The sequence below is a fragment of the Mandrillus leucophaeus genome, unplaced genomic scaffold (assembly GCF_000951045.1).
Source record: "Mandrillus leucophaeus isolate KB7577 unplaced genomic scaffold, Mleu.le_1.0 Scaffold75, whole genome shotgun sequence".
In the NCBI taxonomy this organism is placed as follows: Eukaryota; Metazoa; Chordata; class Mammalia; order Primates; family Cercopithecidae; genus Mandrillus; species Mandrillus leucophaeus.
In genome coordinates this window covers 5,512,508-5,535,646 of record NW_012108141.1, presented here as the reverse complement: position 1 = coordinate 5,535,646, position 23,139 = coordinate 5,512,508, and the positions used below count along the sequence as shown (strand labels likewise).

General features: G+C 36.9%; 1 protein-coding gene and 1 long non-coding RNA gene across 2 annotated transcripts; one reads left to right on the top strand and one right to left on the bottom strand.

Annotated features, from left to right (window-relative positions):
- Nucleotides 1–1,198: 1,198 nt before the first annotated feature.
- Nucleotides 1,199–9,491, top strand: NAA11 (N(alpha)-acetyltransferase 11, NatA catalytic subunit). The gene is made up of 2 exons (XM_011966224.1): nt 1,199–2,080; nt 9,442–9,491. The coding sequence occupies exon 1, from the start codon at nt 1,379–1,381 to the stop codon at nt 2,066–2,068; it is 690 nt and encodes a 229-aa protein (XP_011821614.1). The 5' UTR covers nt 1,199–1,378; the 3' UTR covers nt 2,069–2,080; nt 9,442–9,491.
- Nucleotides 9,492–18,573: 9,082 nt separating this feature from the next.
- Nucleotides 18,574–20,550, bottom strand: LOC105529139. The gene is made up of 2 exons (XR_001004461.1): nt 20,508–20,550; nt 18,574–18,955 (listed from the first exon to the last, which is right to left on the bottom strand). It is a non-coding gene; the product is annotated as an uncharacterized LOC105529139 (long non-coding RNA).
- Between the last annotated feature and the right edge of the window lie 2,589 nt (nt 20,551–23,139).

Here is a 23,139-nt window from a genome sequence, read left to right as displayed (position 1 = left end):
TTGCAGATCTAAATATAAAATCTAAAACTAACAATCTTAGAAGAAAATATAAAAGAATGCATCAATCACCATGGAGTAGGCAAAGATTTACTAAACAGAACACAAAAAGCATTAGCAACCAAATTTTAAAACTGGAAAAATTGAACTGTATTAAAATTCATGCTTGGTGTCAAAAATCACCATTAAGAAAGGGAAATATCAATCAATAGAAAAGGATGATATTCATTACAAATATTATCTAACGAAGGACTTATACCCAGAATATATTTTTGATAAAACTCAAAAATTAATGTGAAAAAGACACACAAGTAGAAAAATGAGCAAAAAAAATCCGAGGAGCCATTTACAAAAGAGGATACAGTATGGCTAATAAGCATATAAAGTGCTCAACTTTACTACTCATCAGTGCAATGCAAATACAACCACAGTGTAATAATTCTACCGCTACAAAAGAATGGCTAAAATAGAAACAATGGGGAAATAGCAAATGTTGTTGAGAATGTGGAGCAACCGCTCTGAAAAAGTGGCAGTATTTATAAAAGTTGAACATCATTATATTCACTGGCCCAGGAATTCTAGTCCTAGATAAATACGCATTTGTTCCAACTAAAGACATGTCTAGAATGTTTAACTACCCTAAGGGTACTATTCCCAAACTGGAAATGACAAAATGGCCAGTAATAGTAGAATTGATAAAAAAAAAAAAAAAAAAAAGGGACATATTTAGGCAATACAATATCAAACAAGGAAGACTATAAAGAACCGTCAGCTATACACGAGGTGGCTGAAACTTACAAAGAGTGAGTGAAAAAAACCTGACACAAAAATAATACATGCACTATGATTCCATTTATATAAAGTCTGTCAGAAGTCTAGGTAATCGTTATTTTTGGGACGTTGGAAGCGGGTACTGGAAGGGGACAGAAGGGGGGGTTCTGGGATACAATGTTCTTTATTTCCTCTAAGTTCCTGTTATATGGGTTTCTCCAGTTTGTGAAAAATTATTCAGATATACCCAAATCAAAAAGTTAAAACTTAAACAAATAAAAATAATAATTGCAATGGATCACTTTATTTAAAACCAAGGAGGTCACAATGAACTCCTGTCTCCCCACCCCCTAGCCCCTGCGCACACAGACGCACAATGAAGTGAAACCTCATTGGCTGGGATCAGTGACGCACTTCTGAAAGCCGCAGCTTAGCACCATCTTTTCCGTCTCCTGCTTGTCTGCCTTCCCGCCATCTGGCCTCCACGAGATTCAGCCCGGTGGTGTTAGCCCCCTGGGCTTGATTCCTGAGGCAAACAGTGTCCCTTAAGGTCGGCAACAGCCTCTTCTGGGTTCACTGCAGTCCAACCGGCTCCCTACCCGCCGCCATTATGAACATCCGCAACGCTCGGCCAGACGACCTGATGAATATGCAGCACTGCAACCTCCTTTGCCTTCCTGAGAACTACCAGATGAAATACTATTTATATCATGGCCTTTCCTGGCCCCAGCTTTCTTACATCGCTGAGGATGAGGGCGGGAAGATAGTGGGCTATGTCCTAGCCAAAATGGAGGAGGACCCAGATGATGTCCCGCATGGCCATATCACCTCACTGGCCGTGAAGCGTTCACACCGGCGCCTCGGCCTGGCCCAGAAGCTGATGGACCAGGCCTCCAGGGCCATGATAGAGAACTTTAACGCCAAATACGTGTCTCTGCATGTCAGGAAGAGTAACCGGGCAGCCTTGCACCTCTATTCTAACACCCTCAACTTTCAGATTAGTGAGGTGGAACCTAAATACTATGCAGATGGGGAAGATGCTTATGCTATGAAGCGGGATCTCTCGCAGATGGCAGATGAGCTGAGACGACAAGTGGACCTGAAGAAGGGTGGGTATGTGGTCCTGGGCTCCAGGGAGAACCAGGAGACCCAGGGCAGCACACTTTGTGGTTCTGAAGAGGCCTGTCAGCAAAAGAACCCGGATACCGAAGAAAGTGGCAGTGACAGCAAAGAACCTGAGGAGTCTGTGGAGAGCACCAACGTCCAAGACAGCTCAGAAGGCTCGGATTCCACCTCCTAGAGCATGCTTAAGGTATTCTGTCTTCCCTGACCTAGTACCTCCCTCTCCTAAATCCCTGCATCCATCCCCCCTTGGCCTGCCCAATTCCATCCTGTCTTATCCCGTTCTGGCCCTGCGAGGTTTTACGGTAAAATCCACCTGGTGACCTTAGGGAGAAGTTAGAGTGAGTTGAGGGAGACTCATTGCACGCTGTTGAAAGTGAAATACGATACTAACTCATGCTGAAAGTAGATTAATTTCAATGAAGAAACAAGCATTTATCCCGCTTTCTGGGCATGAGTTGTATTTCAGGGTAATCACGTAGTTGATGGAAGGCATTTTTTTCTTTGTGGAATTCCAGTTAGTAATAATGATAGAAATATAAAATCATCATTTTGCAACTCTTGATGAAATAATGGACCCAGCCAAGAGTCATCAGTGGCTAATAGCGTTAGATAAAAGTTGGAGCACTTTGTAGTGATGGATCAGACTGACAATACTTGAACTCAGTGTAGTCCGTCTTCACTAAATGTGGAGACAAATACTTGTCTCCTTATGCAACAGGAAGTGCACGGTACTACCTATGAAATATTCTTGCCAAAAGAAAATTATGAGATCTAACTACCATTTTACAGAAAATAGAGGGACTTGTTAAACTATACCATGATGCAAACCGTCAAATCCAGAATTAGAGGTTTTTACAAAACAAATGACCTGGTTTCTTCAACAAATAAATGGCACTGAAAAAAAAAAAAGGATGAAACATTTTCTATTAAACTTTACAGATACGTTAACTAAACTCAACTGTTACGGACATTGTTTGGATACTGATTCAAACAAACCATGTATAAGACATTTTTGAGATAATCAGGCAAAATTTGAACAGGGATTGTATTCTAGTAAGGAATTATTAATAATTTTATTAGAGGAGCTAAATGGTATTGTATTATTATGTTTAGAAAGTCCTTATCTGTTAGAGATACATACAGAAATAATTATAGCTGAAAGACTAGGATGCCTTGGATTTCCTTTAAAATAGTCTAGCAAAAAAGAACAAGATTGGAAGAGGGAAAATGAAATAAGAATGGCAGTTATTGTTGGGTTGGGAAATGGGTACTTAGGGGCTTCCTTGTGCCATTTACCCTTTTGAATGTGTGGAAATTAACATGAAAAGTTAAAGAGCCAAAACTTTTTTTTTTTGAGACAGAGTCTCGCTCTGTCACCCAGGCCGGAGTGCAGTGGTGCGATCTCGGCTCACTGCAACCTCTGCCTCCTGGGTTCAAGCGATTCTCCTGGCTCAGCCTCCCAAGTAGCTGGGACTCCAGAAGCCCGCCACCTCGCCCGGCTAATTTTTTTTTTTTTTTTTTGAGATGGAGTCTCGCTCTGTCGTCCAGGCTGGAGTGCAGTGGCGCTATCTTGGCTCACTGCAAGCTCCGCCTCCCGGGTTCAGACCATTCTCCTGCCCCAGCCTCTGGTGTAGCTGGGACTACAGGCACCCGCCACCAAGCCCGGCTAATTGTTTGTATTTTTAGTAGAGACGGGGTTTCACTGTGTCTTAGCCAGAATGGTCTCGATCTCCTGACCTCGTGATCCACCCGCCTTGGCCTCCCAAAGTGCTGGGAATACAGGCATGAGCCACCGCGCGCAGCCTAATTTTTGTATTTTTAGTAGAGACGGGGTTTCAGCATATTGGCCAGGCTGGTCTCGAACTCCTGCCCTTGTGATCTCCCCGCCTCAGCCTCCCAAAGTGCTGCGATTACAGACGTGAGCCACCGCGCCCAGCTCTTGTACTTCTTAATACACACTTATGCTAATACTAAAAAACCACTGAAACTTAAGTTTTAAAGGATTGGTATGTTAGAAACAACTTAATTGTAGTGATATAATACTACAGTATTTCTTCCAGCAAAGAACTTTGTATCACCTTAGGATTTTCTAGGGTCAGTGAGCTATTGGCAGTTTACAGGTTTTAACATCTTAATCTAGTCACCTTACCCTTACATAGTGTGAAAGGCAGCAACTTTCTCATGGCAAAATCTCGTCATAAATAGTGTATTCTGTATATAATTTCAATGCGTGCTATTTGATTAGTCATTCATAAAAATATTTATTTGTCAGGCATTAGGCTTGGCGCTGAGTATACAGCAGTGATCAGAACAGACTGACGTTTATATAGCATGTGAGAATAAATGGACTTTTTTTTGCATTTTAATGGCAAAACCCAAACTATAGCACACTAATCCCATTTTATTTTCATTCAGTTACAGTTCAATAGGTTATAAAAATTTAGATACAGTAAGTCTTTGGTAATTAGAAAGAATCTGTCCTCAGAGGAGGTTTTGCATTTGACTTTTAATAACCTGAAAGTTTCACAATGACTGATTCATTTGTTCTAATGCTAAAATAAAGGCAGCAGAACAGTCTAAAAGAAAAGATGAAATTAAACAAAACTTGATGCCTTGAGAAAGCGTTGTCAAATTTACACCTGGCTTGTTAACCCTGGAAGGTTCTATCAAGACTCTTTGAATCAACAAACCGTTTTAAAAAAATTTCAACTTTCAAATTCCTTCATAGGACTTACACAGTATTGATCTCATCTTTATAGTTACTTGCTTCTCTTCAGTGTTAAACTCTAGCTGAGAACAGAGCTAATCAGAGGTGGTTTTAAAACCATGTATGTATATACATATTTTATATATATAAAGCCATATATATAAAACCATATATATATGTATTATGTACACACATACACCTATAAAACTTTGAAGAATTCAAAAGCACTTAACATCTGCTATGAGAAACAAAAATAATTGCCACTCTAGTAAAAGAAGAGAGAAATAATAAATAAGAAAATTCATTGTTCTGTCACAGTTATAAATATCAGCATACAAATTCAAGAATAATTGAACTGTTTCTTTATGATACTGTAATTGAACTTTATTTCTAAGTTGAAGGAAATGTTTCCTGGACTGAACTTCACCCTCTTTCTGAGTTGTTATCTGCTGAGACATATTCAGTGGCTGCATCCAATCTTTGATCTTCAGGATTCACTTCTGGGTCTTTTCCAGCCAGAGGTCTCTTACCATTTTGGTAGCAAGGGTGTATGAGTATTAGTCTGCACAGGCTAACTGGTCTAAAAATTAACTTCCAAGTCTCAATAACTTAACCCAGTAAAAGCTTATTTGTCACATCATAGTACAATGTGGGTCATCAGTGTGATGGCGATGTGGAGTGGAGGGAAAAGATGGACCCTACTCCATGGAATCATTCAGGGGTCCATTTAGAACAGGGATTCTTAATTTTCTGTAGCTCCCTTTGGTAATCTGGTGAAGCAGAAAAATGTTTTTAAAAGATGTAAAAATTACATCAAATTACAAAGGAAAACAATTATTGATATACAGTTATCAAACTTTTAAAAGTATTTTTGTTGTAATATATGTGGTTTTTGTTGGCATATTGAATAGCCTAGTAACTATTATTTCAAAGTAAATTTTAGGATAAATGATATTTAAGATATCTTAAGTATAATGTGATATGAAAATACCTATGATTTTTATTGATTCCTATGTTCATAATTTAAAGAATTGCCAGACTTCAGTTAGAAGTTGATGCAAATTACAGAGTTGTTTTTGTTCCATATTCAAGGTCATGGTTCTCCTACATTTTATTAAATAGATCCCAGGTTAAGAACTCCTAATTCAATGACTCTTGTCATTTTTCTAGAATCATAAGACCTTCAACTGGTTCATATACATTCAACTAGCAGATGAGAGAAGAGAATGTATATAGTGGTTCATAAAGGTTTTAAAAGTCAAGTCTTACCCAACTAACTGCAGGGGAGGCTATGATACTTAGTTTAGCTTTGTGCTCAGGAAAGAAAAGGAGTTCAGTAACAACACAGCATAGTATCTGCCACAATAGGAAACATCCTAGTGGTGCTCTGGACTATGAGAAGTTTTGCTTTCATGCCTGGTTAGGGGCATGGGATCATACAGCTGCTCTCACTCCATGACATGGCCCAGGGAACTCTGTTAGGCTGTCTGAGGTTGTCTACATAAACGCCTGACATATATTTCTTCTGCTGTTTCACAAACGGGCATGGAAAACGATGGGATTCTGTTATCTTGCTGTCAATATGCCTCTAATTAAAACCTGGAACAAATGACCCCTCTCCTCTGAAGTCCCCCAAACTGTGTAAATCTTCACTTCCATCCCATTTAATGGGGATTCACCAGCACATAGGTCTAGCTCTCTGAATGGGGAAGGGCTACAGTGAAGAAAGAAAGAGCAGGAAAAACATTTAAAAGGCTCATACTGCAAAAGTACTATCCTTCTATAATTGTGGTGCTCCCTCCTGTGGAGCTGGAGTTCAAATACCTATAGAAAAATGTCCTAAAAAATATTTTTCATTTTCTCTCTCTGTACTTTTGGATTTGGGAACAGAGACAGAGTTAGAAGTGGTACTGAGCAGGACAGTTGGTGAAGAACTGGTTGATTTCATCTGAAAAATGGTAACAAAAATTACTGTTAACCCTATGAAAAGGCACTGTTTTGCAGGTATTAATTCTAAGCACTGTTAATGATGTGTTTCATTTATTCCTCATAATAATCCTGTGAGGTAGGTACTATTACTCCCTTTTGTGGTTAAGGAAATCATATCACAAAGAGGGCTGTATGTTACACAGATAGTGGAAAACAAGGATGCAAACTCAGGTGGTCAGACTCCATGATTGAGAGGATTAAATGAGTCAATCTGTATAAATTGCTAAGCACAACTCACACACAGTAAAATAGTCCATAAATTTTAGCTCTTAATATAATCGATAGTAAGAGTAACTTTTCAGGTTCTCCTCTTCTCCACGGTAATCAAATAATAAAATGGTGTGTATGAGCAGCAACAGTTTGCAATCTTGGAAGGGAAATGCATCTTAATGATTAAAATAGCTTTCACTGACAAGCTAAATGTCAAAGCATTCAACTGAATCAACACTCGTCAATGGCAGAGTTTCTAGGGAGCCATAGCAATGAAGACAGGTCAGTTCAAAACATGCTGGTTGAGGCAGGAATGTCATCAAACTGCTGTTTGTCTCCTGACAAGAAATATGTGGTTGATGATTAATAACAAAAATGAAAAAAATGCAAAATCTTAGCGTTTTCAATTGAGCTGACAACATTGAGTTAAGTAAGGTTACTTCAGTGACTCTCCCTTTCTGGTTTATTGTTTGTGTTGCTAAACTGTCATTTTAACAAAAAGTAGTTAAATGTTCACATGAGCATTCACTGAAATAGACTGTTCTTAATTTTATCAGACAACTAATTATAACTGTAATGATATAATGAAATACGGAAGAAACCTACAGACTGACAGGTCTGGTAAATTCCTAGTATAACCTTACCCCAGATATGCCAAAAACCATAGATTTCAAATGCAACTGCACTCTATGAAGATAAAGAGGGGTTTGGGAAGTGATAAAATATTGTTTTGAAATACTAATCAGATAGATGCCATTTGTTGAATTATTTATAATCTCTAACAATGTCACCTTTCAATCAGTGTATGATGACTGAAATGTAGGGTGTAGGATGACTGAAATACTAACTTTTTCAGAAGTAACTGATAAAAGCAGAGGTTTTTCCTAAATTTTGTACTCTCTGCTCTAGTGTATGAAATCTAATGAGCTTTATGGTACAGGAGGTTAGATAGAATATTTAAAATTCTTTGAATGGGCAATGATTCAAAGAGCCAGCATAAAAGCCTTTCTGAAAATACTCTACAATGCCATTTCTATAGATAAATATCGTTAGAAAATTATAGGATTTTTTTTAAAGTAAAGCCATAGTATTCTCTTTCATGTTTATAACACCATATCGACAAATAGCATGTATTTGTCAGGCTTCCCTAGCCCACCTTTAAGAAAACCTGATAATGTAAAACTTTGAACTTAATAAGCTAAGACATTGAGGACTTGGGCTGGGCACAGTGGCTCATGCCTGTAATCCCAGCACTTTTGGAGGCCAAGGTGAGAGCATTACCTGAGGCCAGGAGTTCAAGACCAGCCTTGAAAATATAGCAAGACCTGATCTGTACAAAAACTGAAAAAAATTAGCCAGCATGGTGGTGTATGGTGGTGAGTGCTTGTAGTCCTAGCTACTCAGGAGACTGAGGCTGGTGGATCACTTGTGCCCAGGAGTTTGAGGCTCCTGTGAGCCATGATTGCACCACTGTGCTCCAGTCTGGGTGACTGAGCAAGACCCTGTCTCAAAAAAAGGACTATAACACTAACATTTTAAAGGGAATCTTTATGAAAAATACCTATACTCTTAAACAACAAAATATCCTATAGCCTTTATTACAGTGTTACTTGACTTCTTCAGTTTAATTTCTTAAAATTTTCAAGCAGTATTTACTGAGATAACTAAAACAGCTATATAATGTTTTTATATAACTTCTTTTGCATGCCTGTATTAAAACGAAAAAGGCAATGATGATAGTCTTTCTGGCCTATTCTTCCATATCTTGTATCTCTTTTGTTATAACAAATATACTTTAAAAAATAAGATTTTACATAATATTACCTCTTGCAACTGGCTTCACTTGTTATTCTGGCAACAGAATTTTCTATAACAATGATTCTGTACAAAAATGCTTTTTAACTGCTCTGTGCATAATAGTCAACCTCAATCTCATTTACTTCTGTGCATATGATAGATGGGAAGGTACTCAGTAAATCTTTATTGAATGAATGAATGAATGAATGGATCTTTCAAATTATCCATATAATAATTTTTTTAAAGGAGAGAAAAATAATGTATGTGTGATACTACTTCCTTTTACCTGATGTAATTAGGGTACTTTAATTTGTGAATAAAGAAACATAATGTTATTTTGGTTTCCTGTCCAGGTCTCACAGAAAGAAAATATGACTTATAGAGTAGGACACATTGCATCTAACTTATCAAGAGCTAAAAAGGCCTTTCATTTCTTTAGAATTGGAATAAATTTTCTTTGGAGTGGAGTAGGATGGGATAGAATTTAAAGATGACAAGGAAAATTATCTCAGTTTCTTTATTTTAAAATAGGTTCTTTGGTGGTAAATCCCAGTTTTTTGGTGTTCTTTCCATCCCTTTCTCCTGGCAGAAACATCCTGTAGATGTCAGGAAAGGTTCATGTGTTCTTATGGCAGGGAGGAGAGAGAGCCCCAGATCTGTGTGTGGCCTTTGTGCAGTCATCTGAATTCTCACTGACTTCCATGGAGATATATCTAGTCCAAACTAGTTACTGAGTTACTTTATCTGCTACTTCAGTCTGTCATTAACTAAACCAGTATTCTTTCAGACTTGTCAGAGCTTATAGCTCTCCCTTTCTCATTTGTTTTCTTCTCATTTTTCAACAGCATTGCAGGTCCTCATGTCTCAACCACATCTACCCTGTGAACCCTGGCTTAGTCTGTCTGCTCTGCAGCATCTGCTGTGGGGATCATCTCACAGTGACCAAAATGGCTTCTTACTCTCAACTCTAAACAACCACCTTTCACGTATCCTGCTGGGATCATGAAGGAATACCTGGACACAAGAGCTGCTGCACAACAGCCAACGAAGTTTGAGACCTGCCATTACAGAACCTTTCTTGGCCTACTCACACCGTGCTGTCGTTTTATTCTGTTTGTAGTAGTCCTCTGTTGGGTGTGGTTATCCTGCAAGTTTTTCTCCTTTTAGAATGATGAACAGGAAGCAGGGCAAACTCTTAAAGCTTTCCAGCTTTCAGTTTTTTGTTTTCGTTTTTTTTTTTTTTAACCATTATTTACCTGGGTTTTCATCCATATTTTTTTGCCATTATTTTACCTGAGTTTTTTCATCCTTGAGGAGGTGAGGTAGTCAGGACCGTGAAGTCAGACCTTATGCCCCTTTCCTCCTCTTTCCTGGAAGAAGTATTCTGTTTCTTTTTCCTTTTTTTGAGGAGGGCATCACCTTCCCAGTGGGAAAAGGTGTTAAGTTAGGGGCTTCTACTGTACAATCAGAACTTGGAGATTTTAAGAGAAGGACAAACGGTAATTAAATTGGAATCTCTAATATGCTTGTTCGTGTTAGTTTTTTTGGGATGATGTCACTTGGCATTTATTGAGTACCTGCAGTGTTCACACACAATGCCAGGGCCTTCATTAGTAATATATTTAACCCTTTAACCCTCTCAGCAACCCTGTAAAGTAGGTATTATTATCCCTGTTTTACATATGAGGGAACTGAAGCTCAGAGAAGTGAATTAAATATCCAGGATCTGAACCCAATTCTGTTTGATTTCAAAGCCAAAGTTCCTTCTACTTTCCTGTTCCTACTCTTTGAATTTTATTTATGAATGTGTTAAAATTTTAGCAAAAATGGAGAATCTGCTGTTTAAAAATGTGTTTGCTTAATACATGCCTACTGTATGTAAATTTTGAATATATAACCTACAATTATAATCTACTTTTATTATTTTTCTCTAGTAAAAATAAGTGAAGACAAAGTACTTTGACCTCTGCAATAAAAGTCACCAGATAAATCCAGAGTTATCATTACTTAATGTTGTTTTTATGTTCACTGAATGTGAATTACCAAAGTATATAACATTTTTCATGTTTAAACTTTTATGAAAACTGTTGTGTATGGATTTAAGTGAAAGCCTGGACTTTATCTGGTGACAAGAGGTAAGTCTTTTCTGTGTAATCATCATTAGCCCTGCTAAGCACTTCTTACAGATCTCCCCCACTGCACTCTAAGAATGTCTACCTAATGGTAAATGATTGCCTGAGGCAGATATAAAAGTTTTTCCCTACATGAAAGGATTTACCATTTCTTGTGCTAATACAGTATGATACAGTCTATCTTTCCATCTTTTCCTTTTTCTTTTTAATTTTCTATCTCCATGCTGAATTATTTTATTCTTTCCTCTCAACCATGTGTTTATCTCTTTATTTTTAAATATTACAACCTTCTAACATCTGTCTCCAGGGCAGCATAGTCTTACTGATGAAATTTTCCATGTTTTCCTTGAGCTTTTGTCAATATGTCTTTGTGTTAACAGCTTAGCAGATGGAGAAACAGAAGGAGCAGCCTCAGCTTACCTGAATGATTTTTCTCCAGCACCAGGCACATTGACTTGCTGTCTCTAGTAACTTGATAAGAGTTGGAGCAATTGGCAAATGAGAAATGATATATGACTTCTGCAGTGTTATTTACTAAAATAATTGGCTGCATTTCTTTGTTACCATTATATCTTCTTTCCCAGTCTCGTACCAGGAGAAAGCAGAATTATAGCACTGTCTGGTTTGGGCTATCCCTGTTTAGATAATAAAAATAAAATAAACAATAATACTAACATTGCTTTGAGCATAGATTAGCATGTTCATGATGGTTCCAGGATAGTAGTAGTGATTTAGCAGCAGCAGTGGCTTTTTGAAACATAAATTGTGGGAGCGTGTGGCACCATTTTTTTCACAATAGCATTGTTCCTTTTACACAGGAAAAGTGTTTTTTTTTTTTTATTATTCTGAATGGACTGACTACTTTTTACTGAAGCACAGTCCTAGAGAGAGCAAAGCAAGGCTTTGAAGCAAGGAGGGAAGATAGTAATGGTGTGAATACCCTGGTACTAGCTATATTTTATTCACTTGCAGCTTTAAATAAACTGGATGTGCTCAGGTCTGCTAGCAGATTATTTAAAGATAATGATCAGGACGCTAAGTTTTCTTTGGTTAAAAGAAGAAAACTTGTGAATGAAGCCTGTGAGTTCCTAGTTAGAGTCTGTGTGGGTTTCCCTTTGGAGATAAGAGCAAGAGGCAAGAGATGACCATCTGAAATAAAAATAATGGGGTGTGTGGATATATGGGAGAAATGGGGACTAGTAGTGGGAATTAGTCCAAAGCCAGGAAAATTTAGACTGGATCCGGACTGAAACACTGGAAGGAAAGTTTTCTTTATTTTTTATGTGCAGCTAAGTCATTTGGGTATTATGTTAAAAATGCAGACTCTTTTTCAGTATGTCTGGTGGGGCCTGAGTATCTGCATTTCTAACTAGTTCCTACATTGCTCATGTTGCTGGTCCGGGAACCACACTTTGACTAGTAAGGGTCTTAAAGCTCATCTCCAACTCTTAGACTGGGGTCCAAAACACCTGTGACTATCCATTAGGTCATTTTATAATGGATTAGACCCTAAATAATTCAGATTCCCCACCTTAAATACACATTTACATAAATCCTGTTTGTCTTTGAGATTGTGTCTTGATGGCCTAATAATTTCAATAAAAAGTTCATTAAAAATCTGTACAACAAAAAAGTGTGTGTGTGTGTATATATATATATAAAATGTATCGATAATCAACATTTTATCTGTCAGGATGCTTTGATATAACAATTTTGCCTCATTGGCTTCTAGGCAAGTGAATGGTGTATGAGATTTTTTAAAATTTCACTTCTAACTCTCACTCAATTTATTGTGTTCATTGGTTGGTAAATTAGCTCAGACACAAATTGTTTTCCATGCTGACATTTGACAGGATTTGAAAAAGACTACTGAGTCTTTTTTTTTAATTTTAAGGAGTAGCAGACCTATGTGTGGGTTCAGGTGGTCTAATAGAGATTTTCCATCCAGGGATAAGAATTTCTAGCCCATTGTTTCTCAAAGTATAGTTCATGTGCTTATTTATTCAGAATCACCTGGGTGCTATGTTAAAAATGCAGTTTCTTTGTCTCTGGCTCAGACTTACAAAATCAGTCCTGTATTTTTAACAACCCTGCAGGTGATTGTTTTGCACACTGTCATCTGAAAATCACTGATCAGTACAAGGCATTGAATTCTTCATAAAGGTTATATGAAGGGAGCTTTTTTCCATGGTAATACTCTCCAGACAAATTAATTCATCAAAAGAAGCAAATAATTCAGAACAGATATAACAAATTTTTATTATAAAACATGGGAAAGGGTGAGGTGGTATATGGTAACTGTTCACTTTCTGTAAACTTAAAACTGTTCTAAAAATAATTTATAAATTAAAAATATTTTTAAATTACATAAATGTGAATATTTGACACACATTTTTCCATAAGTATTTTACAGAAATGTGAGATCATGTGTGTTATTTTTTGGGCTTTTTTGGTCATTACTTTCCTCCTCATCCTTTCTTTTCAAGCAAACCATAGCTACAACTTGGCAATGGCGGTATACAGCAAAAGCCTGAAGGATGAGAACATTCACAAATGACACCATGAAATTTGTCCCGATTTGTTTCCGGAACAGAAATCTCAAATACTGCAGTGCCTTATTAGGAACCAGACACCTAGCATGTCTGGAACCACATGTCCTTCCATGCATGTCATTAGCTTCTCATATCCCATCACCATCTGGGCATCTTGAGTTAGAACTTTTAAGAACACAGTACCCAGCCAAAATCCAATGAAACAGACTAAGTGACTTATCAAGATCCTTTTTCATATTAATACTTTTTCCTAGACATGAATGCTTCTTTTGAAATCTAGAAAGACACAGATCATTTCCTTGAGGTGCACTGGAAGGGTTATTTAAACACCATGTTTCCTTATTAGGGCATGGGAATTACATTTTGTGAAGTTCTGGGGGAAAAAAATCTTTTTAAATCATACATATATTGCTTTCCTAACCAAAATTAAGATAGATTTCACACCTTTGGAATATTGTCATCACCTCAACTGCATTTTATGGAAGCTTACCTAGAGAACACAGTCTTTAGCAAGTTGAGCGATTTTCACAAGTGGTGGTTCAATAGAGTGAGAAATCACAGAGTGAGGAGTCTAACAGCTGAAATTTTAGTCCTAGTTTGGCTTATTACCACCTGGATGTCCTCTGGCACATCAGTTTTCTCATTTACAAAATAGAGATAAAAACTTTTGTGCTTTTAGGGTTATTGTGTAATGAGTTAGTGTAAAAAGCAACTGCATTGTAATTTGTAAAAAGAAAAATGTTACTGTGAACATGTTTACTTTTTAGACATTTTTACCCCTCAATTTAAACTGGTATAGAGTAACAGTGGTCTTTTTTTGTTTCCTCTGTAATGGTCCAGGAAAGAACCAGTGTTTCAGAGAATTTATCATCAAACAATAACTGTGTCAAGCAATGACAAATATATGCATGTATGTGGATATTTTAAGGGATAAAATACGGAGAAGGTGAATTACTGTAAATATAGCAGGCCAACTTTCTATACATTCATTTAAAAAGAAAAGACTCAATAAAAGTTATCTTTTACTCTCTATGACCTAAGCATTCATATGTAATATATTTTTCATGTAAAGCAAACTGTACTTAATCTCCTATTTACATGGTTTTGAATAAAAGAAATTCACACACACACACATACAGTGACCAAAATTTTTACATATTCAAAAACTAGTAAACTGGCCGGGTCTGGCGCCTCATGCCTGTAATCCCAACTAATCAGGAGGTGATGTGGGAGGATCCCTTGAGGCCAGGTGTTTGAGATCAGCTGGGGCAGCTAAGCAAGACCCCAACTCTTTTCTGTTTTATGAGATGGAGTCTTGCTCTGCCACACCCAGGCTGGAGTCCAGTGGCACAGTCTCGGCTCACTGCAACCTCCACCTCCCAGGTTAATTCTCCTGCCTCAACCTCCCGAGTAGCTGGATAGCTGGAACTACAGGCGTGTGCCACGACGCCTGGCTAATTTTTGTATTTTTAGTAGAGATGGGGTTTCACCATGTTGGTCAGGCTGGTCTCAAACTCCCAACCTCAGGTGATCTACCCGCTTTGGCCTCCCAAAGTGCTGGGATTACAGGCATGAACCACCGTGCCTGGCCAAGACCCCCAACTCTTAAATAAATAAAACATTAGTAAACCGTGATAATACATTAGGGCAAGCATCTGGCTGGTTTTTCATTACCAGAACTCTAAAGAGTGTTAAGTCTCATAGTCTGGCTTTTATTCCTGAAAGCTGGTACACAAGTTAAAAGTTTGACTGTTTGTTAAATAACAAATCTTATAAAGAATTGTGAAAAATCATGTACTCTCTTGTATAAGGAGGCTTTTAGGAAACAAATATTTCTAATTGCTCCTTTGGCAATCAAGACATTTTTGCATCCTGGGACAGTGTCACTTAGTAAGATTCCCAGTGGGTGAGAGGTAGATCTCTTGTAAAGTGGCAGATGGATTAATGTGAAAGAAAGGTGAGAAAGAGGCAGCCCCATAGAACTGCTCTTAGGCAAATCACTTTAGAAAGGCATACATATGGAACTTGAGAATGCAGAATTTGAGTTCCTTAAAATTACTTAGGTCTGTGTAGTCCTTGAAAGGCAATAATCAAATATATATTTTTCAACATTTAATACATGTTCTTTAATTTTGTTATCTTCCTTATAATTGTTGGGGGTGGGGTAGATTAAGCTTATATCCAGTAGGTATTTAAGCTGAAACGTCACAGCTTTTGTGTGCCTAATTAGCATCATTGCCTCAGCTGCATTGAGTTAATAGGTGGTAGCATCACAGAGGTTAAACTCATTCACTTTAGGGTATACCTAGAGTTACACCCTAAGGTACCTGCTTTGGAAATGTTGAAATATGTAATTGCGTATACCTTCCTTTATAAAGATAGCAACCCTATCAAAACTAAATCCTTGGCAGGCTAATAGGAGTGTCATGAAATAACCTGAAATTGTCATTGGTCAGCAGATGATAGAAATCTGAATTCAGAGTTAGAAAACTGGTTTAGGAGTGACAGTGTATGAAGGAGAAAATTGTCAGCTATTAGAAAGTCAAAGATGCTATTTTTATAAAAGCAAGGTGAAAAAAGACTATGACAGTTGTATTGGATCCTTTGTTTTCTTTGTTCAAGAAAAAACGTATTTTTAATTACTGACTTGAATTTTATTTTCATAATGTAGTTTTTATAATAATTGGGTACCCTGAATAATTAAAACAGACTGTATTTATAGATTAAATTTTTGCATGCTGTACAATTCTTATTAAAAGACATTTGGGTCAGTTTTGCTAAAAAACAGAAGTTCCTGTCTTTAATGAGGAAAAAGCATAATAGTGGCTTAAATTAGAATGTAAAGCTTTTGGAATCACCCCGTAATTCATGGCTTATCCCTGAGAATTCAAAGCTTTATAAATTATAAATCTTTTCCAGGACACCATACACACTGTCTTAAGTCAAATAGTGCTGGGCTAAGCCAAAGTCGTAAATGAATTCTTCACTCATCCCTGGTGCCCAGTATTATTTTTTTCTAGCTTACATTATACACCCTGGCCAAAACTAGAATTCCTTCAAAATAAGCCACACTGCCATATCACCTTTTCACTTCCTTTTCTCTTTCTGCTGCTTCTTCCCACAGTTAAATCTATCAGTCAATGAAACCTACATTATAGCTGGTAATAAGCAACTTTTATAAATTATTAATAACTGGCAGACTTGCTCCTATAAATAATATTTAAATTTAATTCAAATAAACCTCCAATTGGTTGATTAAGCCTACCTAACCAATACCATTCTTACTCTACCTGTTTCAAGATCTAAACTGGGACTCCATGGGGTGTCCTGCCATCTTGAGCCACAGTTTTCAAAAGAAAGGAAGGAGGTGTTTCCTGTCTATCAGCAAGTGCAGGAATTAAGGTGCTAAGTAAGCGAGCGTTGTTGTATTTGAACCCCTGAAACTTTCTTTTCTGCATCTTTCTTCCAGTACCTTCTTGTTTCTTCTATATCTTCAGCAATTCTAAAGTCTCAATTTCCACATCCACAAAATAGGAATAGGAATAAGTTTGCTTTAAGGACCTGTAGAGTTGTTGCAAGGGTAAAATAAGGAAATTCACAGAAATAAACTGATAACCAGAAAATACTAAGGATACCAAAATATTGTTTCAGCTACTTCCTTTTTAATTGTTGAGTAAACATTTTAATAAGTCTAATCATTCCAATACGTGTTTTTTATGTTTGAATATTATTTTTGGCAGAAAGATGACTAAGTGATCATTGACTGTTTTTGTCTTTCCAGTTTTTTCTCCATTGTCTAACTTGTCTCTGAATGTGCCCAGGCAATAGCAGGTGCTCAAGTAAAAGCACGAATGAATGAAAATGAATGGTTCACAGATGAGGAATAATTGAGCCAATAAAAATTATAATGAATCTCATTTTATATCAATAACGATAGAATAGGCTGGGCGCGGAGGCTCACGCCTGTAATTCCAGCACTTTGGGAGGCCGAGGCGGGCGGATCATGAGGTCAGGAGATCACGACCATCCTGGCTAACACAGTGAAACGCCGTCTCTACTAAAAATACAAACAATTAGCCGGGCGTGGTGGCGGGCGCCTGTGGTCCCAGCTACTCGGGAGGCTGAGGCAGGAGAACGGCGTGAACTCAGGAGGCGGAGCTTGCAGTGAGCGTAGATCTGGCCACTGCACTCCAGCCTGGGCGACACAGCCAGAGACTCCGTCTCAAAACAAAACAAAGACAACAACAACAACACCCGACAGAATAAGAATTCTTTTCAAACAATAAATACTATGTATAGAAAAAAACATTCCAGTGCTGTTTTATGCCCATAGTGAATTATGTCTATTTCCATACCCTGTTTTCAATTCTAAAAAGCAAATATCTTCCTAACGTGTCCTTGGACAAAAGTAAAAATAAGAGGCACAGGTAAATAGAGAACACATCAAATCTTTTAATCAAGATGTGTTTTACCAAATATAACAGCAAACCATAAGCAAACGTGATGATCACCAGCGAAATCCTGAGCATTGCAAATCCAATTTTCAGTTTGGAAATGCTTTGAAAATACCACAGTACAATGTGATTTTCATCGGTGTTTATGTTTTTGAAAGGAGAAAAATGGCTAAAGTATTATTTTAGTCCATGTGCAAAGCAAATTCTGTTTCATCTGTTAAAAAAATAAATGAACAATAATCTCCAAGAAATCATCTTGACCAGCATTAATGACTAGTTTGGTAGCTAACAGCCCGAGGCATAGCCAGAGGCTATTAAGGCTCTTGGGGGAAAGAAAAGGTTGGTAGATTGTGGTTTACCAGTAATTAACTATAGGTATGAATCAAAACTTCCTAAGAAAAGAGATTAAAGTTACTTTGGATGACCTTATGTGTATGCTTATCTTTTCATACATCCCCCTCCCATACCTCTTCTAATAAACAGGAAAAGAAGATGATGCCATCATTTCACAAACCAAGTTGAAATGGAAATAATTCATGTAATGAAACAGGAAACACATGGGACCAATTAATGCCTTTTCAAGCTTGGACTATATAACTATAAGAAGCACTTAAAAAAAAAAAAAAACTCAGTCTAACACATTAGTTGATTGTTGGCGAAATGAAACTCAATCATGAGATCATAAGGATTTTTTGAAGCTTTTTTTTTTTTTTTTTTAGTTTTTAATCCTATCTCAATAAAAGTAAATACATAAGGATTATACATAAACCAAATCTGAAGTAATATAGATTGGGGAAACCTCAAGAGGGTCAGGAGATAATGAAGATTATACCTCAATATTGGGATTATGATGTTAGTTCTTTATTTCAATAAAAGTGGATAGAGATCTTTCATATCAGGGACAGGGCTTAGCTGTAAGGACAAAAGTAATCTTCTGGGAATTATGCATACAGGCTTGACATCATTTTTATTGGATGGCTGATGAACTGGAAAACTCCAGGATAGCCAGGCTTTAATTTGTAATCTTAATTTTCATATAAATCGGTACATTTCAGGGGGAGGCACGGGGGATGTGGGGACATTGATGCTTGCCGGCCTTGTGGTAATAAGACAGCCCTGAAGCACAGGCAGCAGTACTAACTCATCCAGTATCTGATTCTGTCTTTTCCTCTATCCATCTGTCTTCCATCTTTGCATCCATCATTTAACGAAATTTACAGCCTGCAAATACCAGAGAAGCTAATGTTAGTGCAATCTTCCCTCTACCTCCTCTCGGAATGATCTATAGTAATCTACTTATCATAGACATGCACACTATAAAGCACAATAATTTAGTTTTCAGCCAGGAAAATGACTGCCATTGTTTTGCAAGCATACATTAATGAGAATTTTTTCCCCCTTCTTCTTCTTTTAATTTTTGTAAAGGATATAGGGCATGAGAGAGCACCAGTTTTCCTTCATAAAATAATTATTTTGGTGTTTCCCATGTATAATTTCATATCCATGGAATTACATAGGGGCAAAGTTATAAAACTAGAACATAGTGGAAATTTATTTGGATATATGGAAACTTGGTCCATTTATTTTCAATATAGGATCTATATGTCCTTTACATGGTCAAAGAAGTAAAATGCTGGTGAAAGGAATGTTCTAGAAATATATTAAGAAAATAGAATTTTCTTTCTGGATTGTTCTAGTCTCTTACAATATAAATAAAATTAAATTGTTTGTGCAAAATTATTCTTATCAAATGATATTTTAGTTGAATTAGCCACAGGAAACAAGCAATATACTACCTTCTTACATTGTTGTTATTGTTTTGAGGTTTTTTGTGTCTCCCAGCTCTATCAGGTTTTATGTGTCTCTGCCATTTGTTTTACTTTTGTCTCATTATTTTTTAGCTTTTGAGTGATTTCTTATAAAAGAAAAGGAAAGATAATAGTTCCTACTCCATCATTTTTAAACCAGAAATCATATGTAGCTTTTTGATCTTCTAATAACCATGTGTATGTAAAGAACATATAAGGCTCATATTCTACCATATAAAAGAAGAAATCCTCAGCCAAAGCTAAAAATGCAGAACTTGTTACACATGAGAACATTTTCCAACTTCTGAGTATGTCTGAATGGCTCTGGTTTTAGATTTTCCCCATGATTTAGAGATGTTTTTATTTTTCAAAGACAAATCATCTGTTCTCAAGACTGTTTTCTTTGTTTGTTTTCTGATGTCTTCCTAGATGTACAGTGTACTGAAATGTTGAGATACTACCTTCAGAGCAGAAAATAGATTCTCCCAATCATATCTTATCCTCTTATCCTCCAAAGCTCCCAATTTGCTCGTGAAGTAACATGAAAGTTGATATAGATAAATACTGTGACCGTAATCCCAATTGGAAGCACACTCATCTCTTAAACAGTTCTGTCAACTGGGATTTATCTGCATGGAAGGCATATAAAGCATCGTTTACATAAATAACTTGGAGTTTTGAGTTGGACATATATCAGGGATGAGTAACTGCCCTGGAGTATACCTATTAAATCAATCACCAGGCTCAAACAATCAGAAAAGCATTGACTATAGCCATACAAAACTTGATCACAACATAATCTTCCTCTGCTTCTTGATGAGGTAACAAAATACGCTGTGTTCATTGAACAGCTGCTTTCATAAGGAGAGCAATAATGAAAAAAATCTCCCAGAACCTTCAGCACTTGCACATGAAAACAAGGTTTCCAGTGAGAAAATTAAAATGCCAACAAGATTTATACTTACCTATGCAGATGTCCTGTAGTCTTAAACATGTTGTCTTCCTTTTAAAATGTAAGAAACAGAGACAGTGTCATTTTTCAAAGTACTATTATTGAAAAATAAAAGTTATAGCCATGATTTCTGTTACGGGCTGAATTTCGTCCCTCCCAAAATTCATGTGTGAACTTCTAATTCCTACTGTCTCAGAATGTCACTATTTGGACATAGCACCTTTAAAGAAATGATTAAGTTAAAATGAAGCCATTAGGATAGGCCCAAATCTGATTTGATTGGTGTCCTTATAATAAGAGGAGATTAGGACACTTATAACACCTAGAGAGAGAAGACTGTGTGAAGATACAGGGAGAAAATGGCCATCTGCAAACCAGGGAGAGAGGCCTTAGAAAATCAACTCGGCCAACACCTTGATCTCAGGCTTCTAGCATCCCAAACTGTGAGACTACATAATTCTGTCATTTAAGCCACACAGTCTGTGGTACTTTGTTATCACAGCCCTTACAAGCAAATACAATACAGTTCTCTTTCTTGTTTAAAGATAAATAAGGAAATGAAGATAGAAAGGCCCAATGTTAAGTCATCTGTAACTTGCTCAGACAAAATTCTGACACTTGGTGTAAACTTCCAGCTTTTCATTGATTCTATATGGAAATCAATGTTCCCTTAATTGCCTGAACTTAGGCCATGAATATTCTTCCATCATAACTTCTCTATTAAGAAGAGTGAAATGTCAGATAGTTAGTTAGAACAGGGCTTGCCAGACCTGCATAAAGTGAGCATGAAAGCATATTCACCAGGAAAACATCTGCTTTTACAAGTAAGTTAGCTCTGAAGAAGTAGATATGTAAGTGGTATATGCTAATTAATTTCAAAGGAGACGTAAAGAAGAGAAATGTACAAATTACTAGTAGAAAAAATGATGAAAACTAGATTTCTGAGGATCATTATGTTATACCGTTTGAGACTCTTTCAATATATCTAGAAAATGAGGAAGAGGCCTGTTAGAGATCCTCTTATTAAAGAGGAGAAAGCTTTTTTCTCACCAAACATTCTATTCTTTTAAGTGTCCTTATAATAGATAATCAAATGATAAGATCACATCTTCTTGTTTCTATGTTCATAGGAAAAGCTTCCCCATCTCACTGCTCCCTATCAAATGAGAGCAGGAAGTGAAAAAAGCTTTTGTGAACTAGGACATCCCGCAGGTAAAACAAACATGTGCCAGCATGCTACCCAGATGCACAGCTTAGGAAGAAGGCCCTGTTCATTGAGCCATACCGGCTTTTCTAGAGAAATTGAACAATCTTTCAAATGATTTGTGAAATTTTAGGCACATAAAACTTCTAGATCTCAGAAACGTACTGATGATCGTACTGCCATGGCAGTCATGTTTTACTTTGTGAAATACGTGGAATATAACTTTGTAAAAGGCAGTATAGTATTAACAGCCTCGTTTCTCAAGATTTTTGGATAAATATTTAAGATCTATGTAAAGTATTTTACCTTAGTTATTAATCACCACTTTATTTGCATACACGGTGGGAGAAGAGCCTCTATTTGAAGATAAAGTCTCTCTATGGCCTAACCTGGTCATGTGTTAGTGGTGATCCAGAAAAGACATGGGTCAGTCCCAGCAGCATTCTCTACATGAACAACCAAAGAACATCCTGAGAAAGAATTCAGCCCATGAAGACAGGTGACTGCTCCTGTGACAGAGACATGAGGTACCACTGCCAATCTGGGACAGCTTCTTAGTGCAGCACGTGAGATGTGATGGGTAGAGAAAGAAATGTAGTCTCTTTATTCCTAGGATTATATTCACCTATGTCTGCTCCTTGCCACAGGAACCCTGGCCTCTCAATATGACTCCTTTTCACTGACAGAGTTCTTTTAATTTGCACCCAAACAGGTATAGCATACCCACGATATTAGGGCAAGGGGCTCAAGAGGGGTTCTCAAATCACTCTTACAGTCTGTCTGAAACCAGCACCGCCACCGTCACTAACTAGATTCAAGTGTTTCATTGGGTTTAATGCTCTCATACACATAATTTCTAGGTAGTGTGACCATATAAAAATCCCAAACGAGGATATTTTTGAGTATGAAATGGAGCAGTAAAAGTAGTTGAAGTTACATAATTTCTTTAAAATACACATATTGGACTTACAATTTAATATCGTTATTTCATTGGTTGTCCAATGAACTTTATTCATTGCTGAAAATATAAAAATATTCTTGCCAAAATATAAAACAAACATTTCTGTTATTATAGTAAAATAAAAAATGTCTTTATATGAATTATTCGAATCTTTAAAAAAATGGGAAAATTCTTTTTGGTTCACATACACATTCTTAATCATTTTCTTAGCCTGTACCTGTTTCTAACACTGTGTCACTGGCAATTTTCTGAAGAATGTATTTTGCAATGTTGTGCTGTTTTACATTTTTTAATAAAATTGCTTGCAATTTTCTTCAAATTTGTATTTTGTGATGAATACAGTTTAAATTGCTGACACTCAGTTGAATCTCCTCTGTAGACCATAATGTTTTTGACTGGGAAAACTACTATCTACAGATGCTGAGGTTCGTGATAAGATCAGAGAAAATTTGGCTAAATAAAGGATCTTCTCAATTCTAA